We start from the raw sequence: 22,431 nt of genomic DNA, 5'->3' as shown, positions 1-22,431 counted from the left end.
CTCTTAATTTCTATGCTTTCTTTTTCATTTCTCCCGGGAGAAAATCCTAATAGCGAATTATAATAACTTTGCAAACCCCAGCCATTCAAGGGTCTTGTTTCAAAAACTCTATCTTACTTGCTGCTTACTGATGAAGGGTCCTTTTGCTCCTAATCTCATACTCTAATCAAAATTCCAATTTAATTTGAGGTTGTCGATACAATCCTCTCCTTTAAGCTTCCAGAGCCAGGAAGTCTCAACAGGCTCAAGTCCCTCTGGAAGTTCCTCGCTTTGTTGCAAAGTTCTCGCCCACCACCCACCCTCTGCTTCCGGAAGTCTCAGACAGAAGCCTGTATTTGCATTATTTCTGCTAAAAACAAGTTGAACGTGGCTTCGAAATCCTACTCTCCCCAAACACAAGTCTAGATGGAAATAGGGAAGAACAATGAAGAATCAGCGGAGGGAAGGTACGAGGACCTCCCGTGGATGCCAGCACTTGCAGAACGCTGCCCGGTTTCAGCAAAGGCGGGTTCTAGCCACGCTAAGACAAGAGCAGAGATGGTCGCGCAGCTGCCGAACTCCTTCCCTCGAGGATGACCTTCCCAGCGGCCCCGAGGCCGCACCAGGCACTGCCCAGATCCTGCCACCAGACTAGTCCTTCACTCTGGCACAATGGCCCTGGACTCCTTACGCAAGTTGTAAGGGAACCCGAAAGGGGGTCGCGGACGCGCGCGCGTTGTTGCCTCGGGGTGTGGGCACCAGTATACAGCATGCGCTCCCGCGTGGGGATGCGGACAACTTTTCCAACTACGCCCCTATGTGAGTCCGGACCACTGGCAAAATGTCCTCTCCAGAGAGTTTTGAGGGGACGCTCTGAAGTTGTGGGACACCGGAGACTGACCTCAGATGGGGTCACAAGGAGAAAGCGCCTAGTGTGTAAGGCCGCTCATGCTCTAACGCACCCAACCTAGCCACGAGGTGATTCCAGAACCTATGGCGACCTCGACTTTGTGTGGTAGTAGCACAGTTGAGAAAGACCTGGGAACATCTGGGAAAGCAGAGAAGGACCGGGAGGAAACAGAAAATGTCCCGTATTGTCCAAGATTCTTGGCAGTATCTCCCGATGCAACCTTCAGAAAAACATACCAGTCACCAAAATGCACCAGGCAAAGCAAGAATGTTTGCGAATTAACCTTCTCCCGGAGGGCTTGGGGGAGGGGAGCTGAGACACGGGTCCTGTCCAGTGGTACTAAATCCTGGATATCACTAGGTAAGAAGGGGGACCTACTAATAAACAGCGCGGCTACTAAAAGGGTTTGAGTGGCCAGAGCACGGCTTCGCCTAGTTGGCTTGCGCGCATCTTCAGGGCCCAGAGCGCACGTTCCAGGTGGGGACCCAGGAGCTCCTCTCCTCCTAGCGCAGGCGAGGGGTGCCACACCGCCCACCGCTTCCTGGAGGCCCCCCCAAAAGAAGTTGAACTTTTCCTAAGGAAAGGTTCGGTCTCGCACGAAAAACCTTGTGGCCCCATCTCAGGGAACATTTCAAGAGGAAATTATTTTTACATCACCACCACTCAACTTTGACTAATTTAAAAATTAAAAACGGATTTATGTGTGCTGCTTTAGTATTAAAAAACGAATTAATTTTTTTAAACGATGACTTATTTTGGAATTCTTATACTGTTTTATCAATAAAGTCAATCTGTGTCGACTCAATTCACCACTGTGAAACGTGATTGCTCCTGCGGCGGATCTGTCAAACGCAGACTCTTTCCCTGTGTCTAGCAGCCAAATGCTTTTATTTGAGTCGTGGTTGAGACCGGAGACGGGGCGGGGGCTGATTAGCCGACTGCTGGAAGCCCCCACCGGAGAAGATTCGAAATGAGACTACAAAACTGAGTCAACTGCCGGCCCGCGGGTGCTGGCAAAGTTTGGGTTGCTGAGAAACTCCCAGGCGTGCCAAGAAAGAAAGAGTTCCCATTCTCTCCCATACCAGGGACACGGGCCCGGAAGAAGCGGGATCAGTCCTTGAAGCCCCCTTCGCAAGAAACTATATTAGAAGACACTTGTCCCCAGACCTCTCTTCAACCGTTAAAAGGACACTGGCAGAAAGTTTTGAACCTACAGGCTAGGTGCCCTCCCATCCCCTTTTGCCTGGGGGAAACCAGTCTCCTTTCTTGCGGTGGACTCGGAACCAAGCAAACGCCTATCCCGCCACAGAAGACGAGGCCCGCCGGAGAGACCCTCTGCCCTTGCCCTCCGCAATCACCTCGGCGCAGCCGCACGGCGGATAAAAAGGGAAACCGGTGCGTTTGCACAGCTGAGAGATGCCCAGAGCTGGTGGCTGAAAGATGCGGGGCAGGCTTCCTTGGGAATGCTCTGGTATTACTACCCACGATAGGGTCCGGGGAGATGAAAATATGTCCATAACAGGCGAACTTTGTGATCAAAATATTACAAAGAATTTGGAGGGCATTGACCTATGCACAACTGTTTGTATCTCAAAGTATTTCATCACTGGGCATGTTCTAGCTTAAAAGATAATTAGATAACTGAATATGAGGAATGACACTCGCCAAACCAATAGATTGTTAACAGAACGTGAAATTAAATCTTCAAGTGGTTTTCTTAAATTGTCAGGAATCTGTGTCTTCGTTGGACTCCCTGTACACAAATCAGCTGCCTAGAGTTACAGCCGGTACTTTTAGGAGATAGGATCCCCAAGTCCCCTGGGGATGAAGTCCAGCCTGGTACTAGGAAGAAGTGCTCAAGACAAGCCGTGGGTGTGGCTTGATGCTATTCCTCTGGCCCGTGCGTAATTCTGTATCAGATTCAGGACCAGTGATTCAATACACACACACACACACACACACACACAAACACACACACGCCTCCTAAGCACCCGCCCTCTGACCAGTTTCAGGAAGCCAAAAGTCCGTGCGAGGGAGGGCTTGGTACCTAGAGCCAGAGAACACCAGGCAGTAGAACCGCTGGTCTGTTCCTGCTTTAAATTAAGGCCATTAGGCCATTTCTCCAAACAAAAACAAAAAACAAAAAAAAAGCCAGAGTGCTCTGGACAGTGTCTCAACGTGGGATGAGACCGCGAAGATTTTAAAACAGACCCTTTTCTCAGACCTGAGAAGTGTATGGATGGCCATGACATTGGAACAATGACCATGTATTTTGGCATTGCTGAAGTGGCACTCCACAAATGAAACTCAAGGACCACTGAGGAGCGGAGATGACTAGGAAGTCCTCTTCATAAAGCTCGACCTCTTCCTGAAGAAGTTCCGTCCACTTCCCTTTGATAATGAAGGGAGGCTGTGGGTCTTCCTGAGCTTTAGTCCTAGAAAGAAAAACTAAGATGGAAAGAGTTCTAGGCGGCGAGAACCTTTGAAGCCGCGGGAGAAGTAGGCGAGTGTGAGCCCGGAGCTGTAATAATACTGCGAAGCAGAAAGGATACTGGAGGCGAACTGGGACTCATAACCCAGCGCGGTAGAGTGCGAGAACACGGTCCCCCTTTCGCTCTAAATTCTCCAGAGACTTGCTATCCCGACGCCCCCACTGGCCTCCAATGATGCCCAGCGGCTTTCTTAAGGGAGAAACAGCCTTGGGGGTCTTTCTGTGATTACCCCTCAGGGATTCTGCGACGGAATGTAATTGTCTAGGGGCCCCAAAGACACCTGGGAGAAGAGCGCTAATGGAAAGCCCATTCTGTCCACTTAGGAGTTTGGGGCTTTGACTCAAAATGATGTGGATATATATAAAGATCAGATCCATTTTTCTGGTATTATATATATATATATATATATATATATATATATATATTATGAAATTGGACATTTCCTTATTGTTTCATAACCTATGTAACCGTCCTCCTCTACCCTTCCGTTGCTCAGAGAGAAACTCACCAAGTAAAAACAACTTTAAACTACCACAGGGGACTACTGTCCTTGTCTCTTTTTGCCAACCCACAAAACATTGTTTTGGGTTTTCTTTGGGGTGGGGGGTGCTGACAGCTCTGTTTTCCGTATACTGTAATGACAATCCATTCCTAAAACAGTAACTTTATTGTAAATTTCAGTGACCTAGAGGTCATCTGTAATTAGCCAGGGTCAGCGAACGTGATCATCCCTCCTAGGGCACAACTGGACTATCATCTGCCCAAGGATAGGTGGCTGAGACCAACTCAGGGTGGAAGGTTAGAACCCCATCTTAAAACTTGGCTTAAACCAAATTGGAGCCATGACAAAGGTTTGTTTGTTGGTTGGTTGGTTTGTTTAAAATCAGTAATACTTAAAAGGTGGGACCCTTATTCTAAAAGTGCAGATCACATCTCGTCACTACCCACCAAAGCAGGGAAATAGTGTAAGAAATGTCTGCAGAGCCTGCCTGGGAAGGCTGACTCAGGACTCCGTGGGCAGGGACCCTGAGCTCTCCCTCCCACGCTCACACCAGTGTGCACAGGAATTGCAAAAGCAAAGATAAAGTACATGACTTTTCAAATCTGTGTGGCCTTTCTGAGTCTCAAGCACACACTTCCTGAAGGCTGTCCACAGAACTCTGAAAGATTCCCAACCTTGGAAAAGTTTAGAAGCTTTTTGACTTCTAAAGCCTGCCTTTTGAAAACTATGCTTTCTCAAAACATATGTATCTTCTACATTCACATTCGTTCTGATAAATGTAGATCACCAGACTGGAAAAGTCGGGCTAAAGAAAAATATTACATTGAGTTCTCTAGGTAATTAATTCAATTACACCCTTCCTTTAATCGCAATGGATCCAGGCTGTCATGCTGAAATTCAGATGTCATGTAAGTGACCTACCCCAAATCAATCTCCACTTTTCCTCTTTCTTATATGTGATGTTCAGTCACTGTGTTTTTCCTGAACCAGAAATAAGACAAAGTTCTGTTCATTTACGTGGTTTATTGTTGTAAACATTAAAATTGCCTTTCTCAAAGAAAGAATTTATCAGAAAAAAAAATCAGCGTCTCTAACTGTCATACACCATAGAAAAAAAGGCAGTGACTCATCTCATGTGCCGTACTAGAAATATACAAAGAAAAATACTACAGAATATGGCAATATTAAAATTCTTACTCAAACATAAAATAATATATTAACTGACAATTTTAGACGTAAAAAAAAACAAAAAAAATTCAAAGTGCTCAGTAATTTCCAGGGAGTTATGTATATTATAAGCACTCTGGAAACAGTCAAAAGCTGCTGCATGCAAGTTCTGTTTAGCTTTAGACAACAAAATAATCAAGATATAAACTTTCTTTTATCAACATCAACGGTACATACAACACTTACAAACAAGGAATGTCGGACGGTGTTACAAACACTATGTGTCCCTTTTGTCAGGATTTGCCAATGTATTGATACTTGTGCCCACCTATTATACAATTGAGAAAATGTTTAAGCTCAGATAACTACCAATCTTTATAAAATCTAACAGACTACATAGTGTCTGAAATACTATTTATATAATATAGACATTACTGAAGTAGCAAGTGCCTATAACATCTTCAACCTAGAATCACATGCTTGTCCCTTTTTTATGTAGTTATTTTCCTTTTTTTTTTGCAAACACACTTACTTTTTAGAATTTCCGATATTTATTCATAAATAGGCACAAAATAATTTAAAAAGCCAAACTGCATTGGATAAATTTACAAGCCTCTGCCTTCTTCAACTCATGCCACCCACGCAACATTTAGTTTTACTATATATTACAGCTTTCTTTACAGCAGAAAACTTTGAAGTCTTGTTAAAGGGCAAAATATGTGGGTACCCTTAAGGGCCCTGTGTAAGTGTATGTGTGTGTGTGTGTGTGTGTGTGTGTGTGTAACATGTGTCTTAACTGCAACAAGCAAGCATGGCCAAACATTTCTCATCGTACATTAGCAATCTTTCTTCTGAACAATAAACTGATTTTGAACTGATAATAAAAAGTTTATACCACTGAATTGTGTGGTGTCCGTTTTCTAAATCCAGGATGCCCCGGAGCCAAAATGCCCTTTCAGGTTCTGCCTGCGAGTTAGAAAATAGCGACAGTGTTTGTTTGTTTGTTTGTTTTTTGTTGTTTACTGTAGGGATGGGGGTTAGGGGTCTACAGGAGGGAGATGACATACACTGGACTTTTTAGCCAGCTCTCTGCCCGTGTGAGCAGCCCCCTCTGGATGTTTTTTCTTTCCAGGTCTTTTGAAGTGCTTGGGAGAAGATCTTAGAAAGGCAAGGTATCTAGGAAAAGTTTGTCAATTATTGCTGGTGGCGGTACCAAGTCTTCCAGTTTTAGGTAGAAAATGCGCTGGAGGCCCTGTGTGCAAAGGGTGCGGAGTTCTGGGAGCTTCCCCAACAGTTTCGACAGATAGTTGGGTCGGTTCAAGCCCCCGTTATTGAAAGTCACGTGGTCTTTAAGACAATTTACAATTTTGTTTTGCAGTTCTTCCACTCTCTTAGGTTCCTTGAGCCCGTGTCTCTCTGCAGAAAATGCAATCAGAAACAAAAGAAGAAGGCATAGGGAGTTAGTCAGCTGGCAGAATCAGAGAAAATCTGTGATTAGGAGGGAATGCCATGACCGGTCCCACCAGAGAAAGTTCTGAAGGGGAAATGCCCTGCAGCAGCAGTACTGACCTGTGACCATAGCCAGGGCAGCAATGCAGGAGAAGGCAGAAATGTCGATGTTCATATTCTGCAAGTTGGAGGAGAATTCAACAATGGAATCAATCCATTCCCCAAAGCCACGCACGCATTGCAACCTGTGCAAGACCACCCCATTGCAAAAGATGAGTTTACCCTCCACTGGGTTGGACCTGCAATTAATACCAAAGAGAGAGGGGAGAAAAAAGAGAGAGAGAGAAGCTAAACAACTAATTACTTGAAGAGCAATAAATGAGGGATTTAAGAGGCACCTAATTACTGAAGAGTTAATAAAATGTAGACCAGTGGACCTTGAAAGGGTTTAATTTCATAACAATCAAGAACTCCTCTAGCCCACCTCCACTACGTTCACCCAAGGCTTCTGGGCTCACTCTTTCCCTTCCCCACCTTTTTTTTTTTAAATCTCCCTCCCCCTCCCCCCAGCCCTTTTTTTCTCCCTCTCCTGTACTTCCTCATTCCTCTCCAGGCCTCCCTCATTACCTGTACGCTAATCGCAGAACAAATAATTCTAAGAAAGCTGACTCAAAAAGCAGGTCTTGATCAGCTTTGGGCAGGTCAGCAAAGCCAGGGATCTTCTCGGCCCAACCTCTGATGATCTCCATAGAGCCAGTCAGGAGATCGTAGAATTGCTGGATATGTTGGGTGTCATCTCCACTCATCTGATAGTCAGGGTTTGCCTGAAACTGGAATTTCATTTTAAAAAGCACTTAATGAGGTTCTCTAAAATATATAACCCGTGAAATTGCTAACCCCGTTTCTAGTAGGGGAGCCAGGTTTTTATAACAATTAAACCTCTCTCTGACCAGTAAGGAAATTAGATGTTCCGGGGCAATTAATTCAATTAGGGACGGTGCTCTGAGGTCGCCGCTTTAAATATGTAAATTACCATTTCCATACAGACTAAATACAGTGCCATCCAGCCCTGGGAAACGTTCAGTCTTATCTCCACAAAACAATTGACACGGTAGTATTCATGCTAATCCCAGAGTGGGTCTTGAGCCGAGGCGCCCTTTGCAACGCTTAATAATACTGCAGTCGCTACTAGGTTTGCCCACGCTCCCTCCAACCAAAGCCTGCACATTTTCACAACTGGAGTAAAAGAGGAATAGTCCCACTTGATTCCTGACCCCGAGCCCGCCCCCCTTCCCCGTGTCATTCCTTCCACCCTCTCTTCATTCCTAGTCCCAAGCAAATCCCAGTCTTCACTGGGGGCGGGGGAAGGGGCATCCCTGTAACTTCGCGTAGAGTAAGTAGATCTGGGAAGGAAGGTTAGACAGCGTCTCATCTGGGCCTTTCAGAGCTCAGGATTGTCGGGCAAAGGAGGTTCGCAAAGATTCAAGCCCTCTGGCCTGTTCTCAGATCTACACTTCAGCTTCTGCACCTCAGTGTCTCGCTCCCGGAACCCTGCCGAGAGCTGTGAAGCATATATTCTGGTCTGCCTCCTTTACCCTTGAGTCTGGGGCTTTAAGTTGAGTATAGGGAGAGGGTCCTGCCCATCTGTTGGTTTGGACACATGATGACCCCCATTAGCTTCTTACCCTGGAATAGTCCAGGCTGGTCATAGCCGGATTGGAGTCGACGTGGGCTCTGACGAGGGCACTGATCAGGCTCACCGGAGGTGAGGGGGGAGAGGGATCCTGTGGGCTCTTCGGTTTCGAGGGTAAACGACCTCTCCGGCCTTTTAAACTGTCCGTACGAACCACTGTAAAGGAATATCCCGGTTAACGCCGGTCCCTGGAGCCCAGACTCAGCCGTCTCACAGGGCTCTCGGAGGAGGAGGCCGCAGTGGGAGCCAGACCTGGTGGTCCAGGGCTCCTCTAGCTTGTAAAGACTTTAGTGATGAGAAGCATTAAATTTTTACATTTTAAAAAAGGGGGGGGGGAAGTATTTTATACCTTCTTCTAACTGGGACGAAGACCAGGAGGGCCCTGTGGCTTTCTTTAGAGAAGGCTGGGCCATCAGGCAGCGGGACCCTGGAGTGTGTGTGGGGGCGGGGAGGCGGCAGGGACCAGGGTCCACAAGCAGCTGGTGGTCTTTCAAGGGCACCGAACATAGGAGAGATCAGCAACTTGCCTCGACCTACCTTCTTTAACCATCCCAACAGCCAGGCACTTCTGAAATCGACAGTACTGACAACGATTTCGGCGGCGCTTGTCCACTGGGCAGTTCTTATTTGCTAAACACACGTATTTCGCGTTTTTTTGCACCGTGCGCTGCAGAGAGAAAAAATGTAGGCCACAAATTATTATTTTTAATTAAAAGTCCACTAAACTGGAGACATTTTTTAATGGCTTGGATCTGCATTCCTTCCCTACAAACACAAACACTACTCCTTTAAAAAAAATTTTTTTTCTTGTTCTTTTCTTCCTATTTCCTTTCCTTTTCCTCCCCCAGGGCATTTACCAGAAGAAAATTGATAGCGTTAACATTTGAGCTAACCTTGCCGCTCCTTGCTGTGTTTTATATGCCAGGAGAAGGAGCAGGAGACGCTCAGTAAATACAAATCCGTGCGCATTCATATTATTTACATTCCTTGGAGACCTTCTCTATTTAAAATGATAAGATTATTCAATCAGGATGGCGAAATAAAGAGATCACTTAATTTGACCACAGGGAATTCTGTTCCACTTGGTTAGCTCAGACACGGTTCTCTGTCCTAACCAATTTCAATCTGAACGAGGAAGACAGAGCCTAACACATGCAAATAGCCCTGTTCCAACTCTGGCTCCAGCAATTTCGGGCGGGAGCCCGCCGGGGCGGCAGGTTGCTGAGGGGCGAGGGGGGCGGGGTGAAACCTTGACTCTCCCAGTCTTGCTTATTTCTTTCCTTAGACCACCCGAAGCCCCTTCCGCAGCCCGTGCGGTAGCTTCAAGGAACTAGGGCTGGGCTGCCTACCGGAAGGGGAGAGCACACTCCTGGGTCTCAGGTACTAGGTCAACGCTACCTGCCACCTCGGCCCAGTCTTGCTCACCTTAAAGAAACCTTTGCAGCCCTCACAAGTGCGAACACCGTAGTGCTGACAGGCTGCGTTGTCGCCGCAGACGGCGCACAGACCCTCGTTGGAGGGAGAGCCCCGGGACGGCGGCGAGGGCACCTGCGAGTCAAGCAACTGCGACGCGTGGCCGATCTGCAGGCCCGGGAAGCCCATGGATGCCGGCTTGCGAATGGGGTTGGGCACGGCGAAGGTCTGCCCATCCACTACGTGGTGGCTGCCCGCGGGCTCCGGGTTCATGGGGACGTGCAGAGGCCCGTCGAAGCGCATCTGGCAGCTAGACACAGGAGTGCCCGGGGGCGACTGCTTAAAGGAGAAGAGTGAAAGGCGGGAGACAGGTGTCTTCCTCTGCTCGATCATGTGCGTGGTGGCCACGTAGTTCTGATGGAAGTTGTGAAGAGACCCCGGGTCGTCCCACATTGGGCTATGCTGCACCTGGAAGCCCGGGGTGCTGGGCGTCGGGGGCGAGGAGGGCTTGTAGTAAACCGACCCGGAGTGTGGCATCATCTCCTCGGACTGAGGGGGCAGGTGGCTGTGCTGCTGGTAGTTGTGCATCTGAATGTCTTCCACCTTAATGGAGGACTGCTGTCCGGACAGGGGCATTTGGTACAAGCAAGGTGGCTTGACGTCGTAGCCTGTGCTGTAGTTGTCCATAAAGGTACTGAAGCTGGGGAGAGAAGTGGTGGCAGTGATTTCAGTGTTGGTGAGGTCCATGCTAAACTTGACAAACTCTGGAGTTAAGAAATCGGAGCTGTATTCTCCCGAAGAGTGGTAACTGTAGCTCTGAGAAGCGGGGCTGGCTCCTTGAGGCGAGGACCCATACTGCGCCTGAACACAAGGCATGGCTGGAAATGAAACAGGGTGATACACACTCAGCCTGGTCAACGGAACACTTTCTTCCGGGCTCAGGTACACCTGGAGCTACACCGGCAGCCCGCGGTGTCAGAGGGAGGGTAGGGGTGCGAGGGGAAGGGCAGGAGAGGTCAGAGCAGCTATGAAGAAAGGAAAGCACTGATCCCCAAACGACCCAGAGCTGGAAAGCTGTCGAGGGTCTACACTCCCGGCTAGTTTCAAATGCTCCCCCACTCCAACCCCTTCCCACAGCCAATCTGAGGAGCCTCTACGCTGAGCTTTAAGTAGACAGGATTTCTAGAACCCACAGTCTAGAAATAAAGTTGAATTGCACAATGAGAAGGCTGTTCTTCTCTGTGACCAGAAGGCATAGAGCTGGCCTGAGAAGATCCCGTTGTCCTGTCTAGATATGGGGGAACTCGGGAAAGGTGATGAAAGAAAAAACTCACTAACCTTCAGCCGAGTTATTGGAGTTTTCGAGGAAATTAAAGGTGGACAGTGTCGTAATTCAACGAAGGACAAAGTTTCCAAGATTTTTAAAAAAGCAATTGGGAATCCAGCCCGTCAGATCTCCCTGAAATACAGACACAGGAAGTTTGAGGATGTTTCCCCACCGAGATTTGGCTGGGCAGAGGCGACTCACAGGCAGGCCCTTCAGTGCCTCCTTAGGAATGAGTGTGAAGACCGTTACCAAACAGCAGCTTAAAGGAACGTGCAAAGACGTGGCTAAACAACAGATAATGCCACTCATCTCCCAGTGAAAATCCCTGCAGAGAAAGCATCCTAGAGGCAAGTCATCCCATGAGCCTACTTGATACTTAACAATATAATGAATTGGTCCCTTTGCCACAGACAAAAGCATCATTTTCATCCTACTTGATTTCAAACCTGACTAGAAGACTATGCTACAGAGAAAGCACAGCATCAAAGCCTTCTCTTATATATTTTTTCTTGTAGTCCAACGGACTTTTCTCTTAGAAGGGAAAAGAAAGTTAGTAGAATTCAAGAAAATACAATTAAAAAAAAAAACAATAGAAACCCTACCCATAGAAAATGTTAACAGGGCCTGGACAACCAAGAAGCCAATTTGAGTGCAAGTGTATGCTTTTGTAATTGCTTTTGACCCAGCACTGGGGTTTGGAGGTACAAGTGAATTGGTGTTCCTCCAGAGAACTGGATTTTCAACACCTTTAATAGCCCCGAGGTGATGAGAGAGACCTCTACTTTAACCAGAAGTATCTCGGGTCAACTGCAGAGGAAAGGGAATATTACGTATATAATATTGGCACCAAAGTTAGAAGCACAGCAAGCTAAACATCTTCTCCACAATGTTTCCCATGGGCTGCCTACTTGCTGGGACAAGGCATTCTTGTGTCCTAGCAATTTTCAGACGTTCCCACTTGGCAAGGCACTCTAGAGCATAGACAGACTTGTTAATAACGATAAAGAAACCCAACAGCCGCTCCTTCTGCTCCCTCTCTCCCTTCTTCCATAATCATGCTTCAAGGAGTGGAGAAGGTTAGCCAGAAAAAAATAGAAAGAAGACTCTTGCTCCCCCCCCCCCATCCGCCGCCGCCGCCCTTGGAAATATGTCTGTGTTAGATATTAACCCTAGACGCGTCACGGTTTCATAGCTGCACTCTTTACCTCACGCACACACTCTGCCACATTACCCAAGGACAGCATTTATCAAAACCAGAAATTTCAGGCAACTTAGCAACAGGACACTCTACAGACACCACCCTTACACGACGGTACCGGGAAAACATCCGCACGCGGGCGAGCTGAGCGACACTGTTCCCAAGCAACGCAGAAACTTTCTCTCCCGGACTGTTTCCCACCTGTTCACGAGATCTGGAATCTCCAGCAAGCCACACTCAATTTCACACCCAGAGTAAACTTTGCGCACATCTCCACAGGCAAGTCTGCATCTCCTAAAACTATGGAAGTTCCCCCCCACTTCCACATCCACCAATGAGAAGCCTGGAAGGCTCTGCCGGCAGCCAACTCCCCCCCTAACGCTACACAGAACCAAGTTCCAGCAAAGGCTCGGCGGAGCCGCGCGCGCCCACTCGCCATTCCCCAGCCCTTTCGCACTCCACGGCTCTGGCGCCCACTTGCAGAGAACCTGTCCCCGGTCCGCGGAGACCCGGAGAACGCGAGACCACCGGCGGCATCGCCGCACCTACTCACTTCTCTGCTCTCTTCATTCATTCAACTCCGCCGAAGTGCAGTTCCCTCCGGGAGCCGGGGCTCCGGGGTCCGCGGGAGCGCTGCGGGAGCCGGGCGCGGGGAGTCACACGCCGCCAGCCCGGCGGGAGAAGAGGCAGGCAGCCGACGGGGCAGGCGAGAGGGACGTGGAGCTGTGCAGAGCCGCGGGGCGGACTGGCCCTGGCCGCCAATGTGCCTTTGTTTATGTGGCTCGGTCTGCCGCTGCCAACATGCACCTAAAGTCTGCGCGCGTCAGCGCGCGTCAGCGGCCCACGGTCCAATCGCCGAGCCGCCGCGCTCCCCGGACTCCTGGCCCGCGCTCGCTTTGGTATATTTCCGACCTGACGTCACGACTGGGGCTGATTTTAAGGTGGGAACGGTTCTGCGTTCACCTTGGTAGCCCACTTGGGTGGTTTCTTAATTTTTTTTTTCCGAAAGAAGTGTGACTTCTGCAACCAGGTCCGTGAAACCCGCGGTAATGCTATGCTTCAGCTGCCCCCAGACCCTGAGTCCTCACACGTGGGGAGGGTGCAACAAAAGCTTGAATGGAAAAGAAAGCTGGCGTGGGCCAGGTAGCTGGCACCTGGGCCGCACGGGCAGACGTGTGCCTTGCTGCTTCCCAACATCACCCCCACACAGTCGTTAGCGGAAGTGCAGACAAATGTCCCGTGACTCGTAGCTCTCCAGGGGCTTGGGCGATAGATGAACTCTCACTAGTCCGTGCATCCGCTTCTCCCTTTTTCTATCTTAGTCTTCCATCCTCCTTCTAGAGATAAGGGGGATAGGGCCCACTTTTCTTCCCGCCCCCCTTTCTTGAAACTAAAAGGTTTTAATACTTAAAAGAGTGTGGAAGAGGAGAGAGTAGACCTTGAGCCAGGCCTTTGAGGACCCCACAAGTAGGGGCGAACTGCTGCCTGCTTTTCTTTTGCAGACAATGCACCAGAGTCGGGCAACAGGTGCGCCTCCAGCAGAAAGGAGATCTGATCCATCCCTTCGGTCAGCTCTGAACAGCATTGACTTTGCGCTGTGCCCACCAAGCCTGTCCTGTCCCGCTCACGGGTTTCTGAAACACAAGGGCTGTGGTACTCGAAACCAAGAAGAAAGCATGGTGGGAAAGGCGGCAAAGGGAGTGGAGCCCGAGGCGGTGGTGGGCCGTGAGGCATCTCGGAAAAACGGAAAGTGTGTGCCCATTGCCTCAGCCCAGAGTCCGTGGGCTGTGGGAGCGTGTCCTACAACCGCGGTCCTCGGAGTCGCCTCCCGTTGTGCTCTGCAAGACCATCCACCCGCCAAGCGCGTGGATCTTTCTAGCAAAGGAATCGCCGCTCCTCCCGAGGGCGAGCCTTACTCCCAGTACCCCAGCGAAGCTGGGCGGCAGACTTCCTAGGGTTTTTCCCAAGACCAGGAAGGGACTGAGGCCGAGGGAGGGCGACTTGGGAGGGTCCCCTTCTCCGCCCAGGACAGCGCTCCTCCTCCCCTCCTCCCGAGCGTTGGCTCGCTCCCAAGCTACCGGGGGAGGGGGTCTGTGCGAAGTGCAACTCGGCCCCCTCTCGGTGATCCTGGCACTGCCGGAGAGGACCGCGGAACTCTCAGGGCTGTGGGGTTGCTCATTCCTAGCCTGCACCTCCGCCTCTGCCGGCTCCGTGCGGAGCGAGCCTGCCGCTGCAGAGGCGTTGCCATCGGGTGCCCTGCGGCTGCCCAGACAAGCCGCGGGCTCCGCTGTGCAGCAGCCTCGGGGAAACCTACGTGACCACCTTAAGTTTCCCCCAGATGTTGTGGCTGCCTCTCCCTCCAGCTGCTGCCGCTACGGCTCAACGGTGCCCTAGTGGGCGCGAGAAAAAGAAATAGAATAAAATAAAACCAGGAAGTGGGGGGAGGGCGAAAGAGGGGGCAGGGTGAAGAACAGCTTATTAGTGTGAGCTCGGCAGCGTCAGCGCCCCGTGGGCAGAAGCGATTCCACGCGAACGAAAGGGAAAAAGTGAGAGTTTGGAGAGCAATGGAGAAGGAAGGGGGTGGGGGTGGCGGTGACGCAGGGGCGCAGGCATTGACGCACCGGCCAGGCTGAGCCCAAAATAGCAGCCACTCCAGCTCACAGGCGCCCTCCTGGGTTCCCTTCCCCTTCCGCGAGGGAGCAGGGTGCGGTCAGGGGGAGCTTTCCTTGATCCACGCGGTGGGCCAGGTTCCCGGGAGCTATTTTCAGACAGTCGAAAACCCAAGCTTAGCTACACTGGGGTGGAAGTTATTATTTTTTAATACAGTTCCAGGAGAGCGAGTACCAAGAGAAGTTTAAGATCGCAACCACAGCCCTCCCTACACAAATGTGGCTAAGTAAACGTGTTGTTGCTATCCACACACTCCTCTCCCTCAGTCATTAAAAACATTCAGTTTGGGTTGAGTTGAGTCTGGGGATATTTTGAAAAATGCCCTCCCAGAGAGAAAAAGGGGGGCTGGAGTTTTTTGTATTGAGCACTTATGGAACAAGCACAGCAACTTGCGACTCGTGGTTCTCTGATAAGAGCCTTTGCTCAAGTCTTGAGATACCCAAGATCGAAGGGCAGCGGTCATAGCAATTTCATAAGGTAATACGTGAGAATAGAGTAGTGATAACACGTAAATGAGAGAAAGTGAAGACTTCTTTTCCATCCGTGTGAGTTGTCCCTCTCTTCAAATTCATGTTCGGCTTCCTGATTTGTTACCCCTACTTAGGAAAGACTCATAAACTCGCTTATACTAATTCTTGACTGAGACTATTCTAGGCTTGGAGTCTGAGGCCGGACTCTCACATGCTCCAGGTAGTAAGGATTCAGTGCACAGATCGGAAAGTATAAAAGGGCCGTGCTCAAAACCTCAGACCGCTGTTTTTTCCCCCCACTTGATTCTGAAGGGGCAAAACTGCAGGAGCCAGGACGAGGTCTGCAATTGACTGATCTTGTCAGTAGGGGGCCTGACTCCACAATGTTCGAGAGACTCTCTCACAGAAGCACACGCACTCGCGCGCGCTCACACACACACACACACACACACACACACAGAGAGAGAGAGAGAGAGAGAGAGAGAGAGAGAGAGAGAGAGAGAGAGAGAGAGAGAGAGCTATTTACTACTTAGACTAACTAAGCCCCAGGAGAAAATTCTGCAGGCCCAAATGTTCATATTGTTTGGAATTCATAAGCAACAACTCTTTTATTTTTTTTTTCTATTTTGTCCAAAACGGAAACAGTTCAACACATAGAATTTGGTTCACAATGGATTTTCTTTATTTCCTCCTGCCCATGTTTAACTCACTGTTAGGTCACAGAGGAAAAAAACCAAAATGGCAATAAAATCTCTCATTTTATCTCAAAGCAGTTCAAATTGGCATATAGTTTGGAAAAATGAAAGCATGTTTTAAAATCCTATGATTACATGTTTAAATAAATTACAGTTTAGAAGAGAATTCCTGTGGGTATATTTGCTAGTACATAAGAGAATGCTTTCGTGCACAGAGGTTTAATTACACATATAATGGAATCAAAATGTAGAATTGAACAACCTTTCAGAAAATGTTAAAACGATGCTTTAGGCTAAAAGGAACTGAAATTCTGCATTTATATGGCTACAACCCTTCTGCATTTTCACACATAAATATTTCAAATAAAGTATTTTATAACTCAATTAAAATGACAATAAGGTTTTTTCTAGATCCAGAGTCTGAAGTAACTTTAAATTATTGCCATGTCTAAATGTGTAAAGTTTCTCCACAATAAAGGTCTATTTTCTTAATAATTTAAAATAATGTAGGCAAGAAATTGGTGCTATCCATAGAAGCTCCACCTTATATAAACTATAAGCTGTTATTAATAAATATAATGATGTGACCTCAGAAAGCATTGATGAAAGTGTTATTATATTAACTTTTATGATATTAACACATACCAAGCAGAATATATTTGCCTGTGTGTAGAAAAAAATATGTTCATTGAAAATCAGTATAAATGCATATAAATTCACATCTAAACCTAAGTATTTTATTTTATGCATGGCTAAGCAGATTATACTTAATAAAACTGAGCTTTTGGTATAATTTAGAGAGCAAACATAAATGTAATCCCATAGGATTTTCTATTTTAATGCATGGGAAGAGGCCTCTGGGGATTGATTTCTGTATTCTCCCCAAATGAATTCAAAGACCTCACAAGGCAGATACAATGAAACAGACATACCTGCTATGCTGTCAGAGTGGAGGCAACTTTAAGGTATTTCTTTAAAATATTGTAGGTATTGAAACTTATAAGCATTAAAATGAGATGTATTTTACATTATGTTTGAATAAACTTTCATTCACAGCCTTTATTATTATTTGGTAGACAGTCTTACAGTAGGGACAGAAGAAAGAAAATTTCACCTTAAACCGTCTGTTTCTCAGAAGAAAAAAAACTTAGTATTGAAGGTATTTTATTGTTTTGCTTTTGCCATTTCATTTGCATTCATGGGCTATTAATCAGCCACACTGCGCCTTTCCTGTGGAATACTTAGAGGAGTGCATCACTTCTTTGATATTCACATTCTGGATAGAGGCAGCTTTTATTCAGTTTTACTCAGCCTGTTTTTCAGCAAAGACCATTGATTTTTAAAATGTCTTACTTTAATTCAGAACTCAGTTCTAGAAAATGTGTAAAGATGCGCAGAAGTAAACAGCATTTTTTTCTAGAAGCTTCTACTTATAAATTAAAATCATAAAACTGAGCATATGGTAAAACCTCATGCCACTCAAGAACTATTTTACATAATAAAAATCTTTGGTTTTTTCCTTAATACTTGGCTTGCAGTGGTCTTCTAATACTTGCTTTTATAGTAACGACTTAACATTTCCTTATGAAAAAATTATCTTCTACTAGAAAAAAAATGATTGTTTTGTTTTAGAATTTGCTTATTTCAGTATGCATGAAAGACATTAAAATGTACAATGCCCTAAAACACATTTAAAGATCCTAAGAATAAAGGTATACGCTAATATAAAAGACACCTGAAATTCTAACAAGAGCCAATGACATTAGTTTTTCTAACAGAACTAGACAACATTTCTTTAAACAGGCAATATATATACACTTTGCAAAAGTTATATGTAATTCACAGGTGACACTTTTTAGTTTTGTTCTACACTTAGTGATAAAATAACCATATTTTACTTTTGACTTCAAGCTAATTGGTAGAGAACTTCTTAATTTAATAAAAAAGAAAATAAAGTATTGATATATTCAGACAAAGACATATATGCCCTTTTCCTCATCATAATTCTCAATTATCAAGCTTACAATTTGAATACTACAAAAGTAACATCGCAAGGACCCTTATAGCGATAAGTAATAAATCTAATTACCATATCCTTTGAATAGATGTAATATAAATTTCATTGCTCACTTAAAAGTTCCAAAGTTAACAGCATAAACTTGAAGTTGAGTAATTAAGTAATCCTTATATAGACACTTATTAAAGTATTTATACATATTATCTTAAATCTACATCTATCATTTTGCCAATTAAAATTAGGACTTTAATTGCAATTAAGTAATTTAATTGCCAATTGAACAGCAAAATTGCTAAGTGACTAATTTTAATGCCTATTTTAATTACCAATCATGACTGGGGAGGGAGCTAATCAAGTTACATCAAGCAGTACCAGAGTAATGATGTGGAAAAAAAAAATGGAGAACATTCAAGGCTACATGCTTTAAAAAAAGAAACATAAATTAAATAAATGCAAACACAATCTTATAAATGTATAAAAATACTGTGTTTCAATATCTGAATACAGAACATGAAAGAGAACAAGATTAATGAAAGAGCTCCTGTCAATCTTCAGTCAAAGTAAGGGCAACCCAAGTCAGTTTTTTATGTGGTCTTTGCATGGCCCTCTTGCCAACCCATACAAAAACAAAGCTGCATGTCGGTCAGAATAAGAGACTGCCCTGCTTGGCTGGGGGAATAGTTCAGACTGACACTTTAGTATTTTTTTTAATGAAATGCTCATAAAAGAGAGAAACAAGTTTCTGATGCAACACCATGAGTTTTGAATTTGAAAAGGGGATTCAGGTGCAATGGGTTCACACTCCTTCCTGGTGACTCACACCCCCACTTAGCTGAATAAAGAGCTTCTACACTAGAGAAGTCTAATACCTATTCATAGCTGGTTCCATGCCACCTTGAGGAAACCATAAACGTTGGGTACTTAAAGATCACAAATTTATTTGTGAACAAAAAGGGGGAAGGGAAGCAGGTAGAACCATATCATAATTAAAAATCAGTTGGTATGAGGAAATACACCTAGTTGTAAGTCCTTTTCTGTTGTTGTTGTTGTTGTTCAATTAGAATAAACATATCAGCTCCACATAAAGGCCCTATGCCTACGGGCAACAGAAACACAGAAATATCTTCTTGGCCAACACAAGCATGTTTTCAAAAGTTTTCCTGTCTAAACAAATTCTCATATTAACAACATGGAAGGGCGACACTGAAAATAAAAAAAAAGCAATTTAAGATTGAGGACAAAAAAATAGACAATGATTTCTTAGTACAATAGTGATTCTGGTACTTTCTAGTTCTGGTGTTCTCCTTGGCAGCCAGCCACATTATTTAGAGTAACAGTGCCCATCTATCAGCTGTTTACGAAATGAGGCTGTAAGGTACATATCTTAGGTTTGCTGCCATGTCAACCTACAAAATGATGCATGGTTTGTACCTGCAAAGTTGCCTGAAAGTATTCATGACGTGCACACAGGAAGATACAATTGGAAGGAGAGGGAGCAGACAGTGCTGCTTGAGATTTTGCTGGAACTCTGAAAGGAAGCGCAGCAGGCCTTTTGGCCTGGATTTGAAGGAGGAACACTTTAATAATCACAGGCCTTGACAAATGATTGCCGTATCTGCCCATGACAATAACAGCTTTATAAGGCAGGTTCTGTGTGACTGATTAAAGGACAGTCACTGTCAATTCACAGGTCACGAAGACGGAGTCGTTATTGACAAGCGTGCCGATCTGGGTTTAAACTCATAGAGCGCTGGTGCGGCAGAGCACACTAAAATCTCAGCTATTAAATGGTTACAAAAACAGCCCAGGCAAAGAAACTTGCCATAAGCTGGCCATATCCTATTTTGTTCTGCGTAACATATTCTGCTATATTGCTATGCAATACGTTAGGTGTAATAATCAAAATGTCTGAACTAACTCAAGCACTAGTTAACAAACCATCAGTCTTTACAAGGGGGAGGGGGAAGGGGGGTGTCACCTTGTCCTTTTTAAGTGATCCTAAAAGGACATGATGTATAAACTTTTAAAATGTGACACTTTCTGAAAAAAAAAAAGCACAAAATTAACAGTAAGCATATTTTTAGACCATTCATGACCATTTGTGTGTTTTGCTGGTCTATAAGCTCACATGAACCGCTTTTTACATCTGTAGAATGAAAAAAGAAACCCAGACATATTATGTAGCTAGCTTTGAGATAGACTTTCATATATAAAAGTAAACCTGAAATTAAATTTTGAATGATACTTTAATTTGTACCCTTAGGTCTTTGCTTATCTGTCACCGTGATCTGTATTTGTGAATCAACAATACAGACTGTGGCATAAACACAGCCCTGCTTATAAACCAAGCATAAAGGCAGTTACAATATTTTGTTAGCCACCTGGAGATTTAAAAATCTAATATGAAATATTACCAAGCCATTTCAGTAGGACCTAAGGGATGACTTCAGTATGTAGATACTAACAGCTTGGAAGAAGAAAAAAAAGTCATTATCTCCATGGATTAAGACACAGAGAAAGGGAACCTGGTGCAGGAACTGGTTTGCAGAAAAAGTTCTACTTAGGATTCTGATAGTTCATTATTTCTCAGAACTTTTTTCTTAAGAGTTGAAGTAGGGCTTTGTTTTAGGTGGAGAATTTCAAATAAGTACCTAGATTTAGGAGTTATACTGAAACCATATTTCTCGGAGTCGTTTGATTTTTTCTGACTTTAGACTGTGATGCTCTTGAAGAATGCTAACTGTAACTAACTCCGGAAGTTGTATTTCCCACCCCTCCGCGTCTCACCTGTTAGGTAGAGTGTCAATTTCCAATAACAGTTTGGTTAAATCTTATCAGTTTTGCATGTCTAGAGGTGGGAGAGGGTGGAGAGAAAAAGGAAATGCAGAACCAGATTTTACAGAATGATGTGACCGGGCCCCTCAAACTACCAATAGTTGATACAGAATTTGAAATGTAGCTCTGTAACTCAATTTATACTACAGCCATTGGGCGATGCTATCTTCCTGTTGTTATCATCAGGTCAAGGGATATAAATTGTACCAGGTAATTCATTTTGCTGTTCAGAGAGTCATTAGGTTCCTCCCAGAATATATATGATTGATATCCCTGGAGGTGAAAGGCTAAAGGAACCATATGGCAACATGTTGCATTCCGTATGCTATCTGCCCATCCGTGCTTAAGCCGCCATTAGCAACATCTGTACCTTACAGAAATCCAGCTGCGCCGAGGAAGGCTGGCAGAATTGTACATGGGGGTTGGAAATCTAGTTTAGCGCCATTAACTTGAGACTTAAGAGTCTATCTACTAGGACGAATGGAAGCTTTCACAATTAGACGAGACGACACAAATGCTTTATTAAAGTTTAATCTTGGACTCCCAATTAGCCAAAGTGCATTACAAATAGATTGCAATTTCCTAGAAGGCACAGCAAGTTCTCAGCCAGCCTGCCTGCCTGCCACGTGCGAGGGGGGCTGCAGAGCAGCCGGAAGGGCAGGGCTCACGATTGGCCTCCGCGGCCCACAAGTCCCTAAAAGTCCCTGGCAGCGCGACAGTGAGGGCTTGAGCGGGCCAGGATGGGATCCCGCGGGTGGGGGTCCCGGGCGTCGGTAAAGGGCAGACGAGGGGAAGGAGTGGCTGGGGAGGGGCTAGGGAGGTGGCCGTGTGGCGCCGGCCTCTCGGGAGGAGCCTGTTGTGGCTGGTCACACCGAAGTTTCTCTCCCGCTCCGGCGCTCCACACCCACCTCGGATTCCTGCTCCGGCGCGGGACACGGCGGGGACAGGAGTCCGGGCAGGGCTGCCCCCGGCCCTCCCGGAGCCCCCAGCCCGGTCCAGGAAACGTTACCTGCCCGGCGCTCCCGGCCCCAGGTCGCCGCGTCCCCGGGCGCAGAGAGTGATCGCGCAAGCGGCTCCAGCTCCTCGTGCAGTCCGGGCGCGCAGCGAGGAGCGCCGACCGCCGAGCGGAGTCCCGGGGCCGAGGTCCGCCACCCCCGCGGGGACGCGGAGCAGGGAGGGCGGGGGCCGGAGAGCGGCCAGGAAGGCGCGCGCTCCGGTCCATTGTCGCCGCCCGCCCGCCCGCGCGCACCCCGCGCCCTCGGTGCCGCGGCCAAGCGCGTCAGCGGCCCCCGTCAGCCGGGCCGGGCTCCGTGACGCGCGCAGCCAGCGCTATAAATAACCCGCAGCCCGCCCCGGGCGCCCCGCCAGTGACGCCGGACCCGCGGGGAGGAGCGGCCGGGGAAACAATGACCCGCTGCACCCGGCAGCCAAGCTGCTGGCCCGGCCCTCCGCGCTCCCCCCCTGGCCGAGGGGCCGTCCCAGCCTCCGGCGACCGCGCGCCAACCTGGATGCCCTGTGCTCAAAACTCCTCACCAAGTTCCTCTCAAGTTGTTTTAAAACCGTCTGGACGCTTCTCTGCCCCAACTCCCCCCATCCACTACAGGTCCCGGGTGG

At 46.9% G+C, this 22,431-nt stretch overlaps 1 protein-coding gene across 5 annotated transcripts; it reads right to left on the bottom strand.

The window, feature by feature from the left end:
• Window positions 1–4,909: 4,909 nt before the first annotated feature.
• Nr4a2 (nuclear receptor subfamily 4 group A member 2) lies at window positions 4,910–21,960 on the bottom strand. 5 transcript variants are annotated; one of them, XM_057755344.1, is made up of 8 exons: window positions 21,827–21,960; window positions 10,944–11,064; window positions 9,618–10,483; window positions 8,730–8,859; window positions 8,185–8,348; window positions 7,127–7,329; window positions 6,620–6,798; window positions 4,910–6,466 (listed from the first exon to the last, which is right to left on the bottom strand). In XM_057755344.1, exons 3-8 carry the CDS (start codon window positions 10,479–10,481, stop codon window positions 6,210–6,212), a joined length of 1,797 nt encoding a protein of 598 aa, XP_057611327.1. In that variant the 5' UTR covers window positions 10,482–10,483; window positions 10,944–11,064; window positions 21,827–21,960; the 3' UTR covers window positions 4,910–6,209. The 5 variants fall into 5 exon arrangements, with proteins under 5 accessions (XP_057611327.1, XP_057611325.1, XP_057611328.1 ...); XM_057755342.1 differs by lacking the exon at window positions 21,827–21,960 and adding an exon at window positions 12,684–12,918; XM_057755345.1 differs by lacking the exon at window positions 21,827–21,960 and adding an exon at window positions 12,684–12,918 and having other exon boundaries at window positions 9,618–10,305.
• Between the last annotated feature and the right edge of the window lie 471 nt (window positions 21,961–22,431).

This window comes from Chionomys nivalis, chromosome 22, assembly GCF_950005125.1.
Source record: "Chionomys nivalis chromosome 22, mChiNiv1.1, whole genome shotgun sequence".
NCBI classification, from domain to species: domain Eukaryota; kingdom Metazoa; phylum Chordata; class Mammalia; order Rodentia; family Cricetidae; genus Chionomys; species Chionomys nivalis.
Note: the sequence above shows the minus strand (reverse complement) of the source record. Positions and strands in the feature narration are given on the sequence as shown.

Excerpts from the sequence above, each read along its gene's own strand:
- Nr4a2 (XM_057755344.1), bottom strand. The coding sequence starts at position 10,481 with ATGCCTTGTGTTCAGGCGCAGTATGGGTCCTCGCCTCAAGGAGCCAGC. Across the intron at positions 8,860-9,617 it reads GCTGCAAAGGTTTCTTTAAG|CGCACGGTGCAAAAAAACGC; the intron begins GTGAGCAAGACT and ends TTCTCTCTGCAG. Across the intron at positions 6,467-6,619 it reads TGCCCTGGCTATGGTCACAG|AGAGACACGGGCTCAAGGAA; the intron begins GTCAGTACTGCT and ends CATTTTCTGCAG.